The sequence below is a fragment of the Mastigoproctus giganteus genome, chromosome 2, assembly GCF_048544385.1.
Source record: "Mastigoproctus giganteus isolate SK-2022 chromosome 2, ASM4854438v1, whole genome shotgun sequence".
Classification (NCBI taxonomy): domain Eukaryota; kingdom Metazoa; phylum Arthropoda; class Arachnida; order Uropygi; family Thelyphonidae; genus Mastigoproctus; species Mastigoproctus giganteus.
Genome location: NC_143576.1, coordinates 3,638,526 through 3,659,965, shown reverse-complemented (window position 1 = coordinate 3,659,965; position 21,440 = coordinate 3,638,526). Strand labels below are relative to the sequence as shown.

The 21,440-nt window shown below is 36.3% G+C and overlaps 1 protein-coding gene across 1 annotated transcript in view; it reads left to right on the top strand.

Annotated features, from left to right (window-relative positions):
• APC7 (anaphase-promoting complex subunit 7) overlaps positions 1-21,440 on the top strand; it is a 168,973-nt gene that overhangs the window by 130,591 nt on the left and 16,942 nt on the right. The window contains exons 13-15 of the mRNA XM_090390334.1: positions 3,641-3,685; positions 17,698-17,810; positions 18,726-18,842. Of these exons, the coding sequence (XP_090246460.1) occupies positions 3,641-3,685; positions 17,698-17,810; positions 18,726-18,842 (275 nt within the window). The remainder of the gene's footprint in view (positions 1-3,640; positions 3,686-17,697; positions 17,811-18,725; positions 18,843-21,440) is intronic.

Genomic DNA, 21,440 nt, shown 5'->3' with positions numbered 1-21,440 from the left:
TCTGGGGTTGCTGTTTCTCATATGTAGTACTTTACATTTGTGAATGTTAAACTTCATTTGCCACCTCTCATTCCATCTGCTCAACCTTTCCAGATCCTGTTGCAGCAGCATAATGTCAGTAATGTCCTTGACAACCCTGCCAACCTTCGTATCGTCTGCAAACTTGGACATTAAAGCTTGATATATACCATCATCAATATCATTTATAAATACAGAAAACAATAATGGACCCAATACTGAACCCTGAGGGACTCCACTAATAACATTAGTCCACAATGAGCAGTGTCCATTGATTACCACTCTGTCTTCTCCTCCTCAACCACCCCTTTATCTATAGCAGCAATTTGCCTCCAATGAATTTTACTCCAATGAAGTAAAGAACTCTTTGCTGTTTTTCTTTGCATCCTTTGCCAAAGATTTTTCGTAGTCTGCCTTTGCCTGCCTAACCTCCTTTGTAACTTGGTTACAGATCAACTTGTATCTATCATAGGCTTCTGTGTCATGTGTTTATAAGAAAGTTCTTATAAGAAAGGAGGAATTTTTGGAAAAGTTAAGGCCTACAACCTAGAACTTGCTGTACACCCCATAGTTTGTGGTAAACAGCACTAGGGCAAGCACCTGCTAAATATCTAGTATTTTCTGCTTCCCATATTATTTCCTCCCCACCTCCAATTCTAAAGACCTATTAGATAGGCTCAGAGACACCCTTACAACTTGGGACTTATTGGCAAATTTCTGTGGCAAATGTTCACTAATAATGTACACAAATGCACCCTTATAGATACTAAAGACTAGTCTTGAAAAATTAGTTACAATGCATTTTGGTTTTCAAAATACATTGTAAAGAACTGGAAGAGGATTTAAGGTAGTATAAATAATAAAGGAGTCATTCTTTTTTTTCTGAACAGGTATTACAATTAGAGGAATAGAAATTGTTCATATCATCCCACTTGGTATTGTTGTGATGCAAAAGCTTAGATTGCTCACCAAAAGATAAAAATTGTCACCAAGATAATGATCATCTACATTGTATGTAGATATGGTTGCCCAGAGCCACTGCTATTGGAGGGTACATGAAAATGCATAGTAGTGGAAAAGGGAACCCTAATATATCTTGTATGAGAATGACCCCATTTGTTAACCAAATCTGTATCCACAGATTTGGTTAACAAATGGGGTCATTCTCATACAAGGTGACCAAATTTCTATTTGGTCACTGTGGATACAGATGTTAATTCTGCATTGATATCTGTAGTTGATTCTACAATGTAGAATCAACTACAGATGTCACTAGAAAATTCACGCTATTAGTGAAGTAATAATTGAAAGCGACCAAGCTGAATGTAACAGAACAGGCATTTAGTTCAATAGAATGAGATGATTTATGCTCCTAAATTTCAACAATTTAGTTATGTTAAAACTTGAAAGTTAAATTAGGAGAACAACTGAAGCCTAAGGCAAAAATCCCATATAGAAATTATATATAGGAATTACAATTAGCATTAATAGAAGTATATGAGGAAAGAAAGCAAGCTTATATAGCATCAACCAAAAAAAAAAAAAAAAAAAAAAATTCCCATTTGGCCCATCCATTCACTCCAAAAGTATGTTTAGTTCTGCCTTGAATTTATTTAAGTTGTTGACCTCCACTACAACAGATGGAAGTTTGTTCCAACTATCAACCACCTGCTGGCTAAAGGCAAATTTCTGCACATCTTATCTACCATTGTCTTTCCTCAATTTGAATTTATGTCCCTTCAGGTGAGTAGTCTGCACAAGAGGAGAAATCCCAACCTTGCTCAAACCATTCAAGGCCTTATACACTTCAATTAGATCATCCTGCAGGTGCCTAGTCTCCAGAAGCTACAATTTTCAGAACTTAAGCCTTTCTTGGCAATAGCAGCCCTTTGTTCCCAATCTTGTTGCCCTTCTCTGTACTCATTCCAGCAGCTCCACATCATTTCCTAAAATGAGGCATCCAGACCTGTATACAATACAGGTCTGGATGCCTCAAGGGTGTGACCTGACCATTGTCTTATACAAGGGGACAATCACCTCCTTATCCCTGCTAGAAAAATTCCTGTATATCACGACAAGACACCATGGGCTACTCTTGCAGCCTGTCTGCACTGCTCAGAAAACTTCTTATCTGACTGCACAATTACCACCAGGTCCTTTTCATTCCATTCTCCACTACCCTGAGTGTAGTACCACCCGGTTGATATGTTACTCTGGGGTTACTGCTACCCATATGCAGTACTTTACATTTGTCAATGTTAAACTTCAGTTGCCACCTCACAGCCCATCTGCTCAACTTTTCCAGATCCTGTTGCAGTAGTATACTATCATTACCATCATTAACAACCCTGCCAAACTTTGCATCGTCTGCAAACTTAGACATTAACCCTTATGTAACTTCATCAATTATCATTGTTAAATACCAAAAACAACAGTGGGCTGAAAACCGAACCCTGCAGGACTTCACTAATAACATTAGTCCATGAAGAGCAGTGTCCATTGTTAACCACTCCCTGTCTTCTCCCACTCAGTGAGTCTGTTCCACCAATCAACTACCTGCTGGCTAAAGGCAAACTTCCGCATATCTATCCTACAACTGTCTTTCCTCAATTTGAATTTATGCCCTCACAGATGATTATTCTGAGCAAGAGGAAGAATCCCATCAGCATTGAGCATGCTCAAACCATTCAAGGCTTTATACGCCTCAATCAGATCACCTCGCAAGTAGCCCATGCCCACCAATTACGGAGGATACGGAAAGGTCAGGGAATGACCACCGCATATTCCCGGAGCAATATGGCCTTAGTTGCTAATGCTCTTAAAAACCAAAACAACAACAACAACCTCGCAGGTGCCTAGTCTCCAGACACTGTAATCTGCAAAACTTAAGCCTTTCTTCATAAGAGCAACCCTTCATTCCATTCACCAATCTTGTTGCCCTTCTCTGTACTCATTCCAACAGCTCTACATCCTTAAAATGTGGCCTCCAGATCTGTATACAGTACTCAAGGTGTGGCCTGACCATTGCCTTATACACAGGGATAATCACCTCCTTATCCCTGCTAGAAAAATTCCTGTATATCATTGACAAGACACCATGAGCTACTCTTGCAGACCGTCTGCACTGCTCAGAAACCTTCATATCTGCCTGCACAATTACCCCAGGTTCTTTTCGTTCTCTACCACTGTCAGTGTAGTATCACAGAGTTGAATGAATACCAATTGTTATTCATTTAACTCATTACAGCGTGCAGTTGTTGAAAAAATTTGATTTGCTTTTGAATATAAAAATATTGCTCCTAATACAAATTGTAAAAGTAGCAAGAAAATTTTTAAAATTTTCTTTAAAATATCAATTTTTTCTTTGAAAATATCAATTAAATTGGCACTAGTTTATGGAGCATATACTTTTGTCTAAAGATGTGTGGCCAGCATAGATGAATAGCCTTTTATCCAAGAAAAAAAAAATGACCTGAAAAATGTGATCCCGAATATTAAAAATATGATCGGAATTGACATTATTTTCCAGTTTTAGATAGCAATGCATATAATTTTTAAACTATTTTATTTTAAAGAAAAACAAAATAAATTCATGTTTTTTCTTTTTCTCTTTCTTCCACAGCTGTATGCTTCAGTGCTTATAAAGGATCCACTTTCTGCAGATAAGGTAAATTGAAAATATAGTAATTTTATTGTGGTATAAAAAAATAACTGATAATAGCATGCTTTCCTGCTTCACTCATGATCCACCTTAAAAGGTTATTGAAGTGGTACTATAGGTTCACTACACCTTATGCACAGCAGTTATAATCAATGATTATTTATACCACATAGAAAGTATCTTGGTTTAAATCCCACCTCAACAGGAGGAACTTTTATTGATTCTCTTACACTCCCCCCCCGCATGGCATGTTAAAGTCTGGTTTTTCATCCAGCAAAATAGCAAACCAACCAATTTATGGATGTAAAATATGCAGTATATGGTAAAGTTATACTTTTTTTTGGTTTAAATCCCACCTCAACAGGAGGAACTTTTATTGATTCTCTTACACCCCCCCCCCACATGGCATGTTAAAGTCTGGTTTTTCATCCAGAAAAATAGCAAACCAACCAATTTATGGACGTAAAATATGCAGTATATGGTAAAGTTATACTTTTTTTTTTAATTTAAAGGTAATAGAACCTGTAGTATTTGGTAATGCTGAAGGCTGAGAAGACAAGCAACTTGTTGACATTAGATTTGAATGAGTCAGAATCAAAATAGGATACTCGTAAGTTGGCTTCATCTTTAACTGAGGATGCAATAAAACCATCAGGTTGCAACAGGGATGGGAGACAGGTTGCAGCCAATAGCTTTGGCAAGAGATAATGCTTGACTATCATTTTTGACAAAAAGCAAGATTTCTACAGCCTGTCAAAATCAAGTTTTGACTGATGTTTAATAACTGTTTTACAACTGATGTGAGCTTTAGTGCAGGCAGAAAATGAAGCTGGAGATTTGTATATGAGCCAATTGAAATATGCTACTTTCTTATAAACAATCTTGAACAACCATAACATGTTTATTGGAAAACCAAGGTTTAGGGATGAGATTTTATGGTGGAATGCAGAATAAAGGATTTTGTCCGTACAAGAATAATTTCAGTGATATTGATCTTGAGCAAACACTGGGATCAGAAAATAAATTTAAGATAGAAATCACTTCAGCAATCCAACCGAGGAGAGGAAAAGAGAAATAGAAATCATGCTGTGCATCACATTTTGCCAGATAACATATAAAGCATGACTCATTTTGCTTCAAAGGTGGTACTTGTGCATATTCCATTCTGATATTATCTGTCAGGGACTTAGTAATTTGAAATCTCCTTTTTTCAGTCTTCTCTGGCTTAAATTCTTTTTACCACATTCCCTCAAATTCATCTGTTGCCTCTATTGTTTTCCCAGCTCCACTAATCACTTGGATCTCTTTGACTTTCTCCAGTCCAACTTTCTCCAGTCCAACTTTCTTAACAGGGAGGTAATTTTCCTTGGTGATTTTGATGTTCGCAACTTCAGCTGGCTTCCTTTTTCTAGTCACACGGACCCAGCTGGTCGAGATTGAGGTTTTTGCAATTACTAATGACCTCACACAGATTGTTTATTTACTTACCTGAATACTAGACAATCTTAACCACGCTGCCAACATGCTTGATCTTTTTCTCACAAACAACCCTTCTAAGTACAGTCGAGGTGAGTGGTCCTCTAGGCACCTTAGATCGCAATTTTGTGATGATCTCTTCTCCAATGTAGCCTTTCTTTTGTGGCTATTGTTAATCTTGTGTTGTTTGGCATTACAAGAATGCAAAATGGGATAATATGCGAGATTTCTTTTCTTCTTTTTCTTGGTTGGATTACTGTTTCAAATCTTCTGATATCAACATTTGCTCAGATTGTGTCAGTGAAACTATTCTTGTATGGATGAAATCCTTTATTCCACACTCCACCGTAAAATCATTTCCTTTATCTAAACCTTAGTTTTCCAATAAATGTGTTAAGTCTGTTCAAGAAAAGAATGTTGCGCTTCGCAATTGGCTTGTATCCAAATCTTCAGGTTCATTTTCTGCCTACACCAAAGCTTGCAACAATTGTAAAGCAGTTATTAATCAGTCCAAACTAGATTTTGAACAGGCTAAGAGTAAAAACTTGCTTCTTGTCCAAATGGTAGTCAAGCAGTCTGGTCTCTTTCCAAAGCTGCAACTCTTTCTTTGTTTCCAATTGGCTGCAACTTTTGCTCATCTCTATTCCCACCTCTGCAAATTCAGATAGTTCTATTGCCGCTTCAGCCAAAGATAAAGCTGACTTGCTAGCATCTTATTTTCCTTCCAACTCGTGCATTGATCTTGGTAAATTGCTTCCTATGGTCTTCTGTCAAAAGGATGTCAGAAGGATTTTGAATAATCTCAATGCTAAGAAAGCTCCAGATCCTGATGGTATTTCTCCACTTGTTCTCAAAACCTGTGCTCCTGAACTTACTCCTGTTCAGTGTCACTTTTTTTCTCTTTCTTATTCCAAAGGTGTTTTCCCTTCTGCTTGGAAATTTGCTCATATCCAGAGAGTTTCTAAAATGGGTGACAAATACCTCCCATACAATTATCGTCCCACTGTGCTTCCACTCTTTTTAAAGTAATGGAAAAATCAATTAACCGCAAACTGACAACAGTTTTTTTAACTGGGTATCCAATTTTCTCTCTGGTCACTCACTGTGAATGATGATAGTTGTCTCTCTCTGACTTCTAACTTCTCCACTAATGCTGCTGTTCCCCAAGATTCAGTTCTTTCTGAAACTCTTTTCCTCTTGTATATTAATGACCTTTTTCCGTTGGCTGGAAATTCTATCCATAGTTTTGCATTCCACCTTCCAGTTTGAGAAACCTTGTCCTACACAAACAGCTTCAACTCTTGAATATCTACTGCCAATTCCTCAAAAGCTGATCTCCAGGTAATTCTCCAGTAGGGCAAAGATAACTTAGTCGATTTCAATCCTTCTAAACTCAGTCCTGTTTTATAATCTCTTGGCTTCTAATCTCTTGACATAAGCATATTACAAATATTGCTTCCTCTGCATCTTAAAAATCTGAGTTTTCTCCTTCGCTCTTGGCGTTACTTTTCTTTCTAACAGCTGTTCACTCTGTACATATCACAAAGGCGCCTCCGTAGCCAGGTGGGCAGGAGCAGCAGTGCATAGCACATGCTTCTTGATTAGACCGGGGTTTGAGCCCATGCCCACCAAATACGGAGGATGCGGAAAGGTCAGGGAATGACCACAGCAAATCTCCCGAGCAATATGGCCTTAGTTGCTAATGCTCCTAAAAACCAAATAACATATCACAAATCTGCCCTAGTATGGTATATTGTTCCCGCATCTGGGGCAGTGCTCCCAAAACCTCTCTCAGGCTTCTAGATTCCATTCAAAAGAGGGCAGTTAGATTAATTTATGACTCAGTCTAACAGAATCTCTCCACTCTGTCTCATAGATGGTCTGTTTCTGATGCATGCCATGTCTATAGATCCTTCTATGGGCACTGTTCTTCTTAATTGGCTTCTATAATTCCTGGTCTCTCTTCCAAAGCAGTTGGAACATGTGCAGCATCCAGTCAACATCCTTTTACTGTCCAACGTCAAACTCACAAAACCAAATTTTTCTTCTTCCTTTTTTATTCATTCAACTTCCGTTTTTTGGAACAACCCTCCTTCATACATATTTCCTGAAAATTAAAATCTACAGAAAAATTCAAGTCTAATGTCAGCAAGTATGTTCTTTCATCTTCTCAACCTTCATCCCATGCATGATACTAAATACTATAGGTTCTAATATCTCTTGTGCTTGGGATTTTCGTAAAAAAAAAAAAAAAAAAAATGAAGAAAGAGAACAAGCTGTGTTGAGGTCCTTAGTAATTGCAAAGTTTCAGCATCTCAACTAGCTGGGTCAATGGAACTGAAAAGCTAAAGCCAACTGCATTTGGAACTAAAATTACCGCACTCACTGTTAGGAAATATATATTGGAGAAAGTTGAGTTTCAATGAAAGGAAGTCAAAAAGTGATTAGCGGAGTTGGGAGTATGCAGGCAACAGTGGATGAATTTTACAGAATGGTGCAGAGATCTTAAGCCAGAGGAGATTTCAAATTAGGAAGTCTCTGACAAGGGATATGAGAATGGATATATGCTCTACTGCAACCTTTGAAATGAAAGGAATTATGGAGCGAATAATTAGGACTACTGAAATAAGTAGTGGTTGAGGCAGCTGATAATTGAAACTCTCTCTCAGATAAAGTAAGTGGGGCTTTGCAGATTGTTTATAGGTGGAAATGGACATCTTTTGGATTGGATCTGATATCATGTATATTTGTGAAATGAATTTTTGGTAGCTTCAGATCTTTTTACAGATAAGTGTGCTCTATTAGTTTGACTATTTGTGATCCATTCAATAGATAAAGTAAATGAGTTGGGGGGGTGTTCCCTCAAAAATAAAATAAAGAAATTGAATATAATAATAATGATAATAAAATAAAATTTTATGAAACATACTTGGGTTACTTAGATTTCACCTGGATTAAATCTTGGTTTGGAACAGATACAGAAACAGTGTGAAAAACTCTCCAGAAACAGAATATTCATATCATATTATGATAATGGATGTGGAATTAAAGTTTAATTGGATTAGAAGGACAAAGAAAGATGAAACATGGAGGGAATAAGAAAAACAAGGACAGATATTATGGAGACAAAATTAAGGCAAAAATAAGCATGCTTCACTTGCCTGTGATTTTGAAAAGTTTTTTTTTTTTTTTTTAAATAAAAATCTTTTTGGCATTTTTTAATATTTTTTCTTTTCCTTACTTATAATATTGTCTTGTTACTTGTATCTGTGATTTTCATTTTTCTTAACACAACTGTAATTTCTCAAAATTTTGAAGAGTTGTCTAAAATGAGCTTAAAAGCTCTGTTATGAACAGATAAACTAGTACAGGTCGACCGTCACTAATCTGGCAGCTTTGGGACCTGTGGGGTGCCGGATCACCGGTGGTTATTTTAGCACATACAGTTTACCCAACAGCTAACCACCTGCTCCTACCTTTAACACGTTGAGTGCCAAGCCAGTTTAAGAAAAAAATTCCCCAGGAACCAAAAAATATTTAGCAAGTAATTTGATTAGTAATTCTAAAATAAATATTGTAATGTCAGTGTTGTTGTTTTTTTGCTTAAAATAGGGGAAAAAAAAGAAAGAAAAAGAGAGACTTTTTTTTATGTGGCTGACATGGCCCAGTAGGTTACTTTATTTCTTGAGAAGCTGTGCCGGCCACATATGTGTGACGCTATTATGGCATACGTATGAAGGTCATTTGTGATTAGTTTATTGCACGTGCGGCAAGCGCTGCAATAAAACTAATTGCGATAAAATTGTGTTGTGTTTTTCCACAAGTTTGTACAAGTGTGTTGTAAAAAAAAAAAAAAATCTAAGAAGGAATGGCTAAAAGAAAATTACTAAAATAAGAGGACCTGAGAGAAATTGCTAAAATTTACAACTAAGCAGAGTTAAAGTTCTCACAGGACACACTGCTGTTGAGTTTTTTCAGAAGTTCAACTTTATCTGTTATGGACAATGTACAGTGTTTGCGCTTTACACCACGAGAGGCACTTCCTTTATTCATTGGAACCATGGCTGGGGCTAAATGTGAGCAGGTTATAATAATAATAAATGCAGAAAAACAAGTGGGAATGGCTTTCCAGTGTTTACGAGTTCGTGCCAACAGCTGATGCTGCAACCAACACCACCAAAACAGTAGCGGCAGGTCTGTGCGCCGACCCGAGAATGAAATTACATTCGCGGAAATTATGTCCGAATTAGCAGTGGAACCGGATTAGTGATGGTTGACCTGTAATAAATTTACTAAGGAGGTTAGGAAGTTTGGAATCTGCTTTTACTAAAGCAGATTCCAAAAACCTTTGGCTAAAAATTCAAGGTAAAGTAGCAAGGATTTCTTTGCTTGTTTTGCAAATTTCTTTGCATGTGGTCCGCTGTATATGAATGGCTTAACTATTAATGATCCTGTAAAGGTTGCTGACACACTGAATAAATATTTTTTATCTACATGCACAAGTGAACAAATTTTTAGAGATGGGGATATCAGAAGTGTCCATTTATAACCATATATAACCATAATTATGAAAGCATCCTTTGATTTATGGAGAGGTATGAAAAAGTGAAGCGAGTAATTACAGAGCTGTAAGTTTGTGATCCTTGATGTCCCTGACTTCTGCAGGGACATCAAGGAAATAATGCACTTGGTAGTTAGAGGTAATGTGGGATTATCTTGACAGATATGCAGCTATATGGAAATCATGGCATGAATTTTTTAAGTGGGGGGATCTTGGCTGTCCAGTCTGATTAACTGCTAATGAGGAAGTCACAAAGGGAGCTGTATGCAAAAAACAATTTTGACATCTTGTACTAGGTTTCAATAAAGGTTTTGATAAGTGTTCCCCATAAAAAAAACTACTACATGAATTGGTGGCATTTGAGGCAACTTATTGCTATGGTTAAAGGTATAGTTGAGTGGCAGAAGACTGAGAGTGGTTATTAATGGGCACTCTTGGACTATTGTTATTAGTGGAGTCCCTCAGGTTTCTATGTTGCACTGCCTACCATTTTTAATATTAAATAACAATATTAATGTAGGCATATCAAGTTTAATTTCTAAGTTTGCTGATTATACAAAGGTGGGAATAGTGTGAACAAGTAAACAGAGTATGCTACTCCAGCAACATCTGTTTATGAAAAATAGCATTTATGGATGAACATTGATAAATTCAAGGTACTGAACTTGGATAGCAGTAATCCTGGAATAACATTTGTGTAGTACAAGCTCAGTTTAGTGGAGAATGTAAAAGTTTGCGGGATAATTGTAGAGTCTGACATGAAGTTCTCTAATCATTGCAAACAGGCTACTAGAAGAGCTCATGGGGTTCTGTCAATGAAATGTAGGAATTTTGCTAGCAGAGACAAGATGATTATTTTGTTGTATAAGGCAATGGTTAGGTATACTGCATACAGGGTTTGAAATCCTCATTTTAGATGATGCCAGTCTCTTTTGGAATGGCTGCACAGAAGGTCAGCAATATTAATTTGGGACACAAAAGGTGCTCTTATCAAGAATAACTTGTTTTGTAAATTGTTGCATCTAGAAATTAGGTATGTGCAATGAGACCTGATTGAAGTGCTTCAGGCTTTGAAAGGGTTGAATAAACTAAATGTTGTGGCATCTTTATTCTTTCTCAGATGACAAACAAAAGGCATAAATTTGAAAAAGGAGGTTGAAAGGTAGATGTGCAGATATTTGCTTTCACCGACTGTAGAAATTGAACTTCCATCTGATACTGTGGAAGTGGATAGCTTGAATAAGCTTAAAGGAGGATTGCACAAATTATTAGATGGGCAAATGAAGTGGATTTTTTTTTTTTATTATGACTGATTCTGTATAAGCTTGCTTCCTTGCATCATTTAGCCACTACTAGTACTATTTCTTGTTTAATTTTTTTAGACAAGACTTATTTAAACTTATTTTAAAATAAGTTTAAATAAGTCAAATTTAACTAGGAATGAATTATTCTATTTAATTAAATTCCTTGTACAAGCTAATTATTTATTTCCAAGCTAAAATATACAAGCAAATGTTTGGGTTACTGATGGGCCTTAGCCTGAGTGGACTTGTTGCTGAAATTTATTTGAATAAAATAGAACAATTATATTTAATGCCATTTTTTTCCAAATACAATCATTCCTCGATTAACGAATAGGATGCGTTCCACGAAATTACTTCGTTAAGCGAAACTTCGTTTTCAGAGGGAAAAATACTATGGCCAGAATAGGGATACGTTCCTACGTAAAGAAAATGAAAAGCTGTTTTTCGAAGAAAGAAAAGTTTTTCAAATATGTCTCTGGGGTTGGGTATATTCATACTACGATTTTTAGCGTTTCTCACCAACCATTGAAGTAAAAATCAAAATCTTAAAAAGCTTTATATTTAAATTTACAATAAATTTACAGTAGATCAAACAAAACAAAATAAGTGATTATACAAATAAAATGTTACTGATAATAAAATACTGAATTAAGATAGGATAAAACAAATGGAGTTTACAGTGAATGTACAAATAAAATGATAATAAAATACTGAATTAAAATGCAATAAAATATACTAGATTAAAAACGCTAAAATAACTGAAGCTTTCAAAGGCTGCTGCCTTCTTCCTCAACAGTGCACTTCTATTCTGCGGTGCCTCATTAAATACCAGCAGGTTCACGGTGCGTCTCACGTAAACGTGTACTGTTCCCATACATGTTGGAACCGGAAGCGGCTCGGGAGCGTTCCAGGCGAAAACGTTCATCCCCTCCAAGGATTACCTCAAAGAGGGGATGGATGCGTGTACCCGTCTCTATTTATATTATTCTCAATAGAACTAATTCGTAGGCTCTCGAGCCACTTGCGGTCCCAAAATCTATGCGCCCGATCAGTGATGACTGCTTCGTCAAAACAGCGTGTACAGGAACAGTACACGTTTACGTGAGACGCACCGTGAACCTGCTGGTATTTAATGAGGCACTGCAGAATAGAAGTGCACTGTTGAGGAAGAAGGCAGAAGCCTTTGAAAGCTTCAGTTTTTAGTGCTTTTAATCTAGTATATTTTATTGCATTTTAATTCAGTATTATCATTTTATTTGTACATTCACTGTAAACTACATTTGTTTTATCCTATCTTAATTCAGTATTTTATTATCAGTAACATTTTATTTGTATAATCACACTTATTTTGTTTTGTTTGATCTACTGTAAATTTATTGTAAATTTAAATATAAAGCTTTTTAAGATTTTGGTTTTCGTTTTTACTTCAATGGTTGGTGAGAAACGCTAAAAATCATAGTATAAAGGAAAAGTTTTATTAAATAAACAATCGACTTACATACAAAGTGAAATCACATTTTAAAATATGAGTCTAAAGTTGATTGTTTATGCTTTTTTTCTCTTTCATTTAACAATCGCTTAACTTTAATGCCCTCTGATTTTCTGAATGGTAAACTAATAACAATTTTAATTTATAATCACCAGAGGCATTTGATCCAAAGAGAAACGTTAAACGGTCTTTGGCTGCTTTGAACCCAGCAGCTGATTTTTCTTCAATAGAAATGAAGCTTTTTGATGGTAGCCATTTCCAGAACAAACCACTTTCATCAACATTGAACACCAAATTTGGTGGAAAATTTTCACATTCAATTATTTCCTTTAGTTTTTCTGGAAACTTCTTTGCAGCTTCAACATCTGCACTTGCAGCTTCTCCCGTTAATTTACACTGAATCCTGGCCCGTTTTTTAAATTTCTCGAACCAACCACAAGAAGCCCCAAAAGTTTCCGTAATTTCTTCAGTTTGTTTAGATTTCAGGTGATTAAACAAAAATAATGCTTTTCTTGAATCACCATTTGACTTAAAGGCATATGACGTTGTGACATATCATCCACAAACTTACATCTATCCACAAACTTAACATCTATTATATCGATTGACATCTATCCACAAACTTAACATTTTCTCCATTTTTTTCTAAAATTGTACTCCTTAAGCGAGTTAATTTTGCTGCTGTAACATCTGTACAATAATGAGCAGACTGTTTTATTTTTTCTGATTGACTTAGTATGGTTAAAGTTGATTACACCAATCCTAAAGAATGTGCCACATCAGATTTTCTTTCGCCGCTTTCAACGCGTCGTACAATATTTAGTTTAGTTTCCAAAGAAATTGCTTTTCTTTTCTTGGATTCTGGCATTTTAACTAAAAAAAAAAATATTTGTATTAAAATTAACAAAATCTACATTATGTAATGCTATCAAAGAACCTACGTTAATTATTGCAATGCGCCACACTGAAACAATATCAATATGTATTGCAATGTACCACACTGAAACACACCCTACGAAGTTTAAACAACGACTAAATTAGGCGAATGACGCACAAAACTGTTATAACAGACACACGCATAGCTCGGGAGTACGTAACGAGTCACTGTCAGTCACCAATCGGATGATTGTCGAGCATTGGCCTTAAATTGGAATATTTTTATGTTAAATGGGGCTTGAAATTGTGGACTTCGTTATATCGAAGCTTCGTTATCAGAGGTAACGTTAACCGAGGTATGACTGTATAACATTTTACGGTAGATATCTGGATGACATCTAGATAAAGTCTTGGATACTGTTAATAAAATACATACCAGACTTAAGTTAACTTTAGAAAAGGAAATCCCACAGAAAAAAACTATAAATTTTCTAAATTTTACTCTAACCAAGGTTAATGAGAACATACAATTTAAAATTTAAAATGAGAACATACGTAATTAAATACAATTTAAAATGAGAACATACGTAATTAAAATTACGTCGTATACCGTAAGTCGGTACATGACGCTGTTTATCAGATCGCGAGAGGGAAAAGTTCTGGTTTACTCATCCAAGCAGTAGTCGCCGCACGAAGAGCATGCATCGATATATGAACTGTGAGCTGGCAGACATGCACCTAGTGTGTGGATTAGCAGAGAGCAATGGACGAGCCGCTCAACAAATTTATGGAGGATGCTTCCCAGACAGACACGTACCAGACCACCATTTGTTTGCGCGTGTGCATCAAAATTTGTGCAATTATGAGTCATTTAGAGGTAACAGGAGTAGTGTGGGCAGACCACGTTCGATGAGAATTCCCGCCATGGAAGAAAGTGTGTTGAATGCCGTCCAGAATAAAACTACTACCAGCACACGTGCCATTGTCTCTGCCTTAGGAGTGTCTCGTTGCAGTGTACAGCGTGTCTGGCATGATGATTCCTTACATCCCTTTCATTTCCTAAGGGTTCAGTTACTGCTCCCTCAAGTTCATCCTGCACGTGTGGCTTTTGCGCATTGGTTTCTCCAAGAAAGTGTTCAAGACTTGAATTTTTCAGCCTATGTTTTGTTCACGGATGAGGCTTATTTCACTCAGGAAGGCTTATTCAATCAGCATAATGCTCATGTGGGCTCACGACAACCTACTCGGTGTGCGCCCCCATGCAGCACAACATCGCTTTGCAATAAATGTGTGGGCAGGTATGGTTGGTGACTGCTTAGTCGGCCCAAACCTGTTACCATCCTGCATGAACTCCGCTAAATATCGAATCTTTCTTGAACAAGTTCTACCAGGGTTACTTGACGATGTTCCAGCAAATGTGAGACAACATTTGGTTTCAACATGACGGGGCACCTGCCTATTATGGAAGGTGTGTTCGTGACCATTTGAACAGGCGTTTTGGGTGTTGATCAATTGGCCGTGGTGGACCCGTTGCCTGGTCCCCACGCTCACCTGATTTATCGAGCCTTGATTTCTTTCTGTGGGAGGGCCCCCCCCCCTCAAATCTATTGTGTATGAATTGCCTGTGGAGACGGAAATGGATTTCGTCTGCACTGCTGCTACTGTCAAAGAAACTCCAGGTGTGTTCGACCGTGTCCGCCAATCCATGCTGCGTCGGTGTCACGCATACATCGGGTCTCGTGGTGGAACCTTCGAGCATCTGTTGTAACATCATGAAATGCATTCATCTCATACTCCATTGTTAATATTATGTCAAATAAATGTTTGCCACTAATTACTCTCTTGTGTCATTTCTGCTTCTTGTGCCTCCGCTACTACTTTCCCGTGACGTTTCCGGTTATGTGTTCCTATGCGATTCACATTCCTTTAGATGTTACCTACCTCCCCTAAACGTTTGTACCAATATTTTTGAGACACCCTGTATACAATATTGGTACAGACAATTCATTAACATTTTCAAGAATACTGAATTTAAAATAGCTCCAAAACCCATGAGTAAACTACAAGTTGTTCTGAAGCATAGAAGGGTTGATACCGTTACAACCACGGAAGCACACAATATTGTTTACAATATTCCTTGTGGCGGGTGCAGTTCAGCCTACATTGGCTTGACCCAGAATCCACTTTCGACGAGGATACAACAGCATGCGGCATCTGTTAGGGCAGATAGGACAGATGCCTCAGAACTAGCATTTCATGCTATTAATGATGAGCACTTGTTCCTTTTTGATGAGTTGAAGGTCCTGAATACTCAGCAAGAATAAAGAATACTTTAAGTTATTAATTGCAGTAACATTGGAAATGAGATTAAATCCCGACTCTATTAATGCACGTAGACCTTACAATATCTCGGATGCGTGGACTCTAATGTGCATGTATAAACAGTAGATCATACATTGGTTTGCATAAAACAAAGGGGAATATCATTTTTGATCTACTTTTGACTTCTTGTGAACATGGAAATGATCTGAATAAGTTGAAGATTGTTAAAACTTCGTTTTAAAGTTTAAATTATTTGTAAATTGATCTATAGTTATCTCGTAAGAAGTTTTAGACAATTTTAAAGTTTAAATTATTTGTAAATTGATGTATAGTTATCTCATAGGAAGTTTTAGGCAATTTTAAAGTTTAAATTATATGCAAATTGATGTATAGTTATCTCATGGTAACCAAATTTTCAGGAAGTTATAGACAATTTTAAAGTTTAAATTAGCATTAGTAGAGGCATATGACACAAGAAAGCAAGCTTATACAGCATCAGCAAAAAAAAAAAAAAAAACACTCCCATTTCACCCCTCCGTTCGTTCGAAATACCTGTCCAGCTGAGCCTTAAATTTATTTAGGCTATCAACTTCCACAACAAGGGATGGAAGTCTGTTCCACCAACCAACTACCCGCTGGCTAAAGGCAAATTTCCGCACATCTATCCTACATCTGTCTTTCCTCAATTTGAATTTATGCCTCTCAGGTGATTATTCTGAGCAAGAGGAAGTATCCCATCAGCATTGAGCATGCTGAAACCATTCAAGTCTTTATACAACTCTATCAGATCATCTTGCCGGTGCCTGGTCTACAGACACTGTAATTTGCAAAACTTAAGCCTTTCTTCATAAGAGCAACCCTCTATTCCATTCACTAATCTTGTTGCCCTTGTCTGTACTCATTCCAGCAGCTCTACATCCTTCTTGAAATGAGGCCTCCAGACCTGTATACAGTACTCAAGGTGTGGCCTGACCATTTCCTTATACAAGGGAATAATCACCTCCTTATCCCTGCTAGAAAAATTCCTGTATATCATTAACAAGATGAGCTACTAACACCATGAGCTACTCTTGCAGCCCGTCTGCACTGCTCAGAGAACTTCATATCTGCCTGCACAATTACCCCCAGGTCCTTTTCATTCTCTATCACTGTCAGTGTAGTACCACAGAGTTGATACGTTGCTCTGGGGTTACTGTTTCCCATATGTAGTACTTTACATTTGTCAATGTTAAACATCATTTGCCACCTCTCAGCCCATCTGCTCAACCTTTCCAGATCCTGTTGTAGCAGCATAGCGTCAGTAGTGTCCTTAACAACCCTGCCAACCTTTGTATCATCTGCAAACTTGGACATTAAGCTTGATATACCATCATCAATATTATTTATAAATACAGAAAACAACAATGGACCCAACACTGAACCCTGAGGAACTCCGCTAATAACATTAGTCCACGATGAGCAGTGTCCATTAATTACCACTCTCTGTGGTAATCAATTATCTGTAAATTGATGTATATTTATTTCGTGGTGTCTAGATTATCAAGACGATTTCAATTCTCATATTAGCATGTGTTATTGGTTGGTTTGGGAGGTTGATGGCTGTCAACTTTCCGCAAATCTTCTCGATGCTCTAGGTGGGATATGAGTATTGAATACATGATGATTTTAATACGTAGCTTTTTTTAAAAAAATCATAATTTGATTTAATTAACATGGTACACTAATTCATATAAGAATACATTTATACATGATTGAGTGTTGAGAGAATTACAGTCCTACAATAAAGGTATGAGGTTTTCTCTTATAATTTAAGTATTATTTTATATACACGTAGACTGACAAAATCGTTTCCCATGTCTGACCTGGGGTATTGAATTTAAGAAATCTTGCTTATTTTTTTTGTAATATATTTTTATTAAAAATTGGCTGAATGCTTTATATATATGTGGTATATTTTTCTATGCTTTATTTCAACCTTTTGTTCTTAAAGGCAAAAGCATTACTTGAAAAGGCCTTAAAACAAGACCCAACCTATCTGAATGCTGTTTACCAACTTGCAGCCATTTATGAGCAAGAGAGGATGTATGAAAAGGGAATTGAATTGTAAGTTCTCATGGATTTGAACAATTTGAAATTTTGATAACATAGGCCAATTTTATATAGGTTTATATCTGTTATATTGGTTAAATGTTTGAATTAGCAGTTCATAAAATTAAATTTTTACCTTTCTTTCTTTCTAAATAAATATTAGTGTTATTTAAATGTTCCAATTTTATTCTGATTCAGTTACTTTTCCATTCATTAAGGACAAGGGTCAGTTGGGTTAAATTGTATAGAATTAGTGGAAAGGCAGTTGAGTCCGTGATGTATTCATGTATTAAGTCTCTAAACTGCATTTATTTTATAGTTGGTTTGCATGTTTTACCAGATGAAAAAGACCAAAGTTGCAGGAAGAAAAAGAAGAATAAACGTATACTTCCATCTACTATGTAATGCCCTTTAGAAATTCTTGCCATAACTAACATGAATAAATTACTAAAGTCTACCAGTTGGAATTGAAGTCAGACCTTTTAAATAGGATGATTACACTGATTCAGAAGTTAAAAAAAGAAAAGTTTGAAAGCACAGACATTAAAAGAACCTTTTATTAGATCATGACAAAATGCCACGATCTAAGAAAATGTTAGCAAGGCAGTTATTTTAATTGTTTTAATAATATCTAAAGCCCAGAACAAATTTGATGTTCATGAGGCTCAGCCAGTTCCTAACCTCCACAATCAGCAACGTACACCTATATATGCAATTAAGCAATTTCTACAATAAATTATATGCCCCTTTAACTTTGTCATTGAACAAAGTTTGTTATTTCTTATTTGCTGTATCGTATAGACTACACTGTATATAATTTGTCTATCAATACTGACTTGTAATTTTAAGGTTCTGACTAGAATTCTCATTTCCATCCATGAGGAAATTTACAGTATTTTTTCATTTTGTTGATTTAATTGATACTTTTAGACTTAGAAAGCAAATGGAACAGCAAAGCACTTGTAGACTGCATCAGATGCTAGGAGATTTCTTGGCTCGGACAAATGAACACGAAAAGGCTTTGCACCACTTCAGTATAGCTCTAAAGTAAGTTCTCAGTGAACTTTTTGTAATTATCATTGTATATGTTTAACAGTGGTATAATCTTAACTTAATTAAAATGTCATTGCAATTGTTTTTGCTTAACTTATTGATTTCAGAAGAAATAGAAAGTTGCTCAGATTCCCAAACAATTTATTACATGGATTGCATTATTATATATATGTTACATTTCTAATTTTATCTTTAACTTGATATTTAATCTAGTATTACATTTAACATCTAAAATTAAACTGTATGTTATATTTAAATAGCATTGATAGGAAACATCTTCAAATCTTAATATTGGTTATATTTTCATTTGTTTAAAATATTGTAGTTTCATTTGATATTTTAAAATATCAAATGAAATAATATCTTAATATTGGTTAATGCAGAAATTCTTTTTGAACCATTTTAACACAAATAATATTTTAAAAATACTTGTAGAATCTCAAATTGTTTAACTTTTATAAAGCTAAACTTAACTGAGCAGCTTAGTCCTCTTATTGTGTAGAGAATAGAAAACCCGTAATTTAATTTCCTCATTATAGTAGAAGTTAAAAAGTTTTCAGTTCCTGTCGGTATATTTAAAATTAGGCACATGGTCACGTGAATTTTTCTAAACAGCACAGATGGGCTGCTAGGACAGCTAATGGGATTTTGTCAGTGATGTACAGAAATTTTCCAGCAGGGATAAGGAGGTGATTATCCCATTGTATAAAGCAGTGGTTAGACGATATCTTGAGTATTGCATGCAGGCCTTAAAGCCTCATTTAAGGAAGGATTTGGATCTGTTAGAATAGGTGCAGAGAAGGACAATGATGAAGGGATGGGGGGGGGGGTACTCTTAAGGAAGGCTACAGTTCTGCAGGTTGCAGCATCTGGGAACTAGGAATCTGTGGGAATCTGATTTGGGGAGGTCTAATTGAGGTATTTAAGGCTCTGAATGGTTCAAGTAAGCTAAATGCTGATGATAACCTTCCTCCTTCTCAGACAACGTAATAGGGAGGCGGGACACAAATTTAAATTGAGGACAGATGGTTGTTGCAGGGTAGCTGCCTGGAAATTTTCTTGTAGCCAACAGGTAGTTTGATAACGGTATAAATTCTTTCATTTTGTGTTGTGGAAATGGGCAGTTTAAATTTAAGGAGGAACTGGACAAATTATTATTGTGTGTGTGTGTGTGTGTGTGTGTGTGTGTGTGTGTGTGTGTGTGTGTGTGTGTGTGTGTGTGTGTGTGTGTGTGTGTGTGTGTTGGTAACAGTATAAGTTTTTTTTCTTGCGTCATTTGCCAAACTAATACTAAAATCTTGTTTATATTAATGTTCAAAAAGAATTTTAATGCTTTCACTGAAGAATACATAATCAATATAAGATATTCGTTTGGAGGAACTAGATTTCATATAAATTTAATTTACCTACTTCATATAACTGAAATTTTTTTTAAATTTAACAATATGCTTTTATTTAGTTCAAAATTTTGGTTTTTTTTCTTATTAGTATTTAGATAATACTATTACAGTATATGAATTAAATGTACACATTTGTTATACAGGGTGTTTCACTTAAAACCAGCCCCAGTCACTGGCACAATAATTAGAGAAATCTAGACAGGAGTAAAAAAAATTCAGTTAAAAGTAACTTTATTTATTCGCTCTGAATGTATACACAGTTATAAGAGAGGCTGGAAATGATGTCCTTGTGCATCTATACACTTTTTGTGCACGTGTAATCATATTCAAGGTGACCCAATGCAAAACAGTGCCGTTGATAGCCTCGATATTTCTTCGAATGCTGTCCTTCAGTTCATTTATTGTGTGGGGGTTGTGCTCATAAACTCTTCCTTTCAAATATCCCCACAGGTAAAATTCACATGAAGACAAATCTAGTGAACATGGTGGCCCTTTGCCAACTGTGTGTTCCTCTGTGAAACTCATGAACTCGGGCCATGATTCATGAGACACGTGGTGCCACGTCATGAGATGACATGTGGCGCCGTCCTGTTGAAAGTAGCAGTTTTCATGCTCGTGTTCTGTTAGCTGAGTGTAGAAGTTCTCAAAAATCTGAAGATAAACTGCTGCATTCACTGCAACGTCAAAAAATATTGGGCCGACAATTCAATTGCCAGAAACCGCACACTATACTCTGATTTTCTGGTCATTAAGCAGTTTCTGATGTAAGTTGTTAGGATTTTTGGCACACCAGTATTGAGTGTTATGGGAATTCACATGACTAGAAAGATGGAACCATACCTCATCACTTATAAATAAAGCAGTGGGTCGAGTTCACAGTCTGCAGTCTTGTTAAGGAACCGCCCACAGTAATTCAGATGTTTTGCTGCATCAGGCAGCATTAATTCTTGGACACATGTCACGCGATAGGGTTTCAACTTCAAGTAATGAAGTACATGAAAAGAAGAAGTTGGTTTCACTCCAATTTGTTGCGACAATTTTCTGATAGATTTTCCGGGGCTAGCTAAAATTCTCTTTTGAATGTTCAACACTGTCTCTGGAGTCCTAACAGTGGGTAGACAATTTCTCGGTGTGTTTACAATGGAACCTGTTGTCTACCATTTTGCAAGTAAGCACCAAATAGTACTCATAG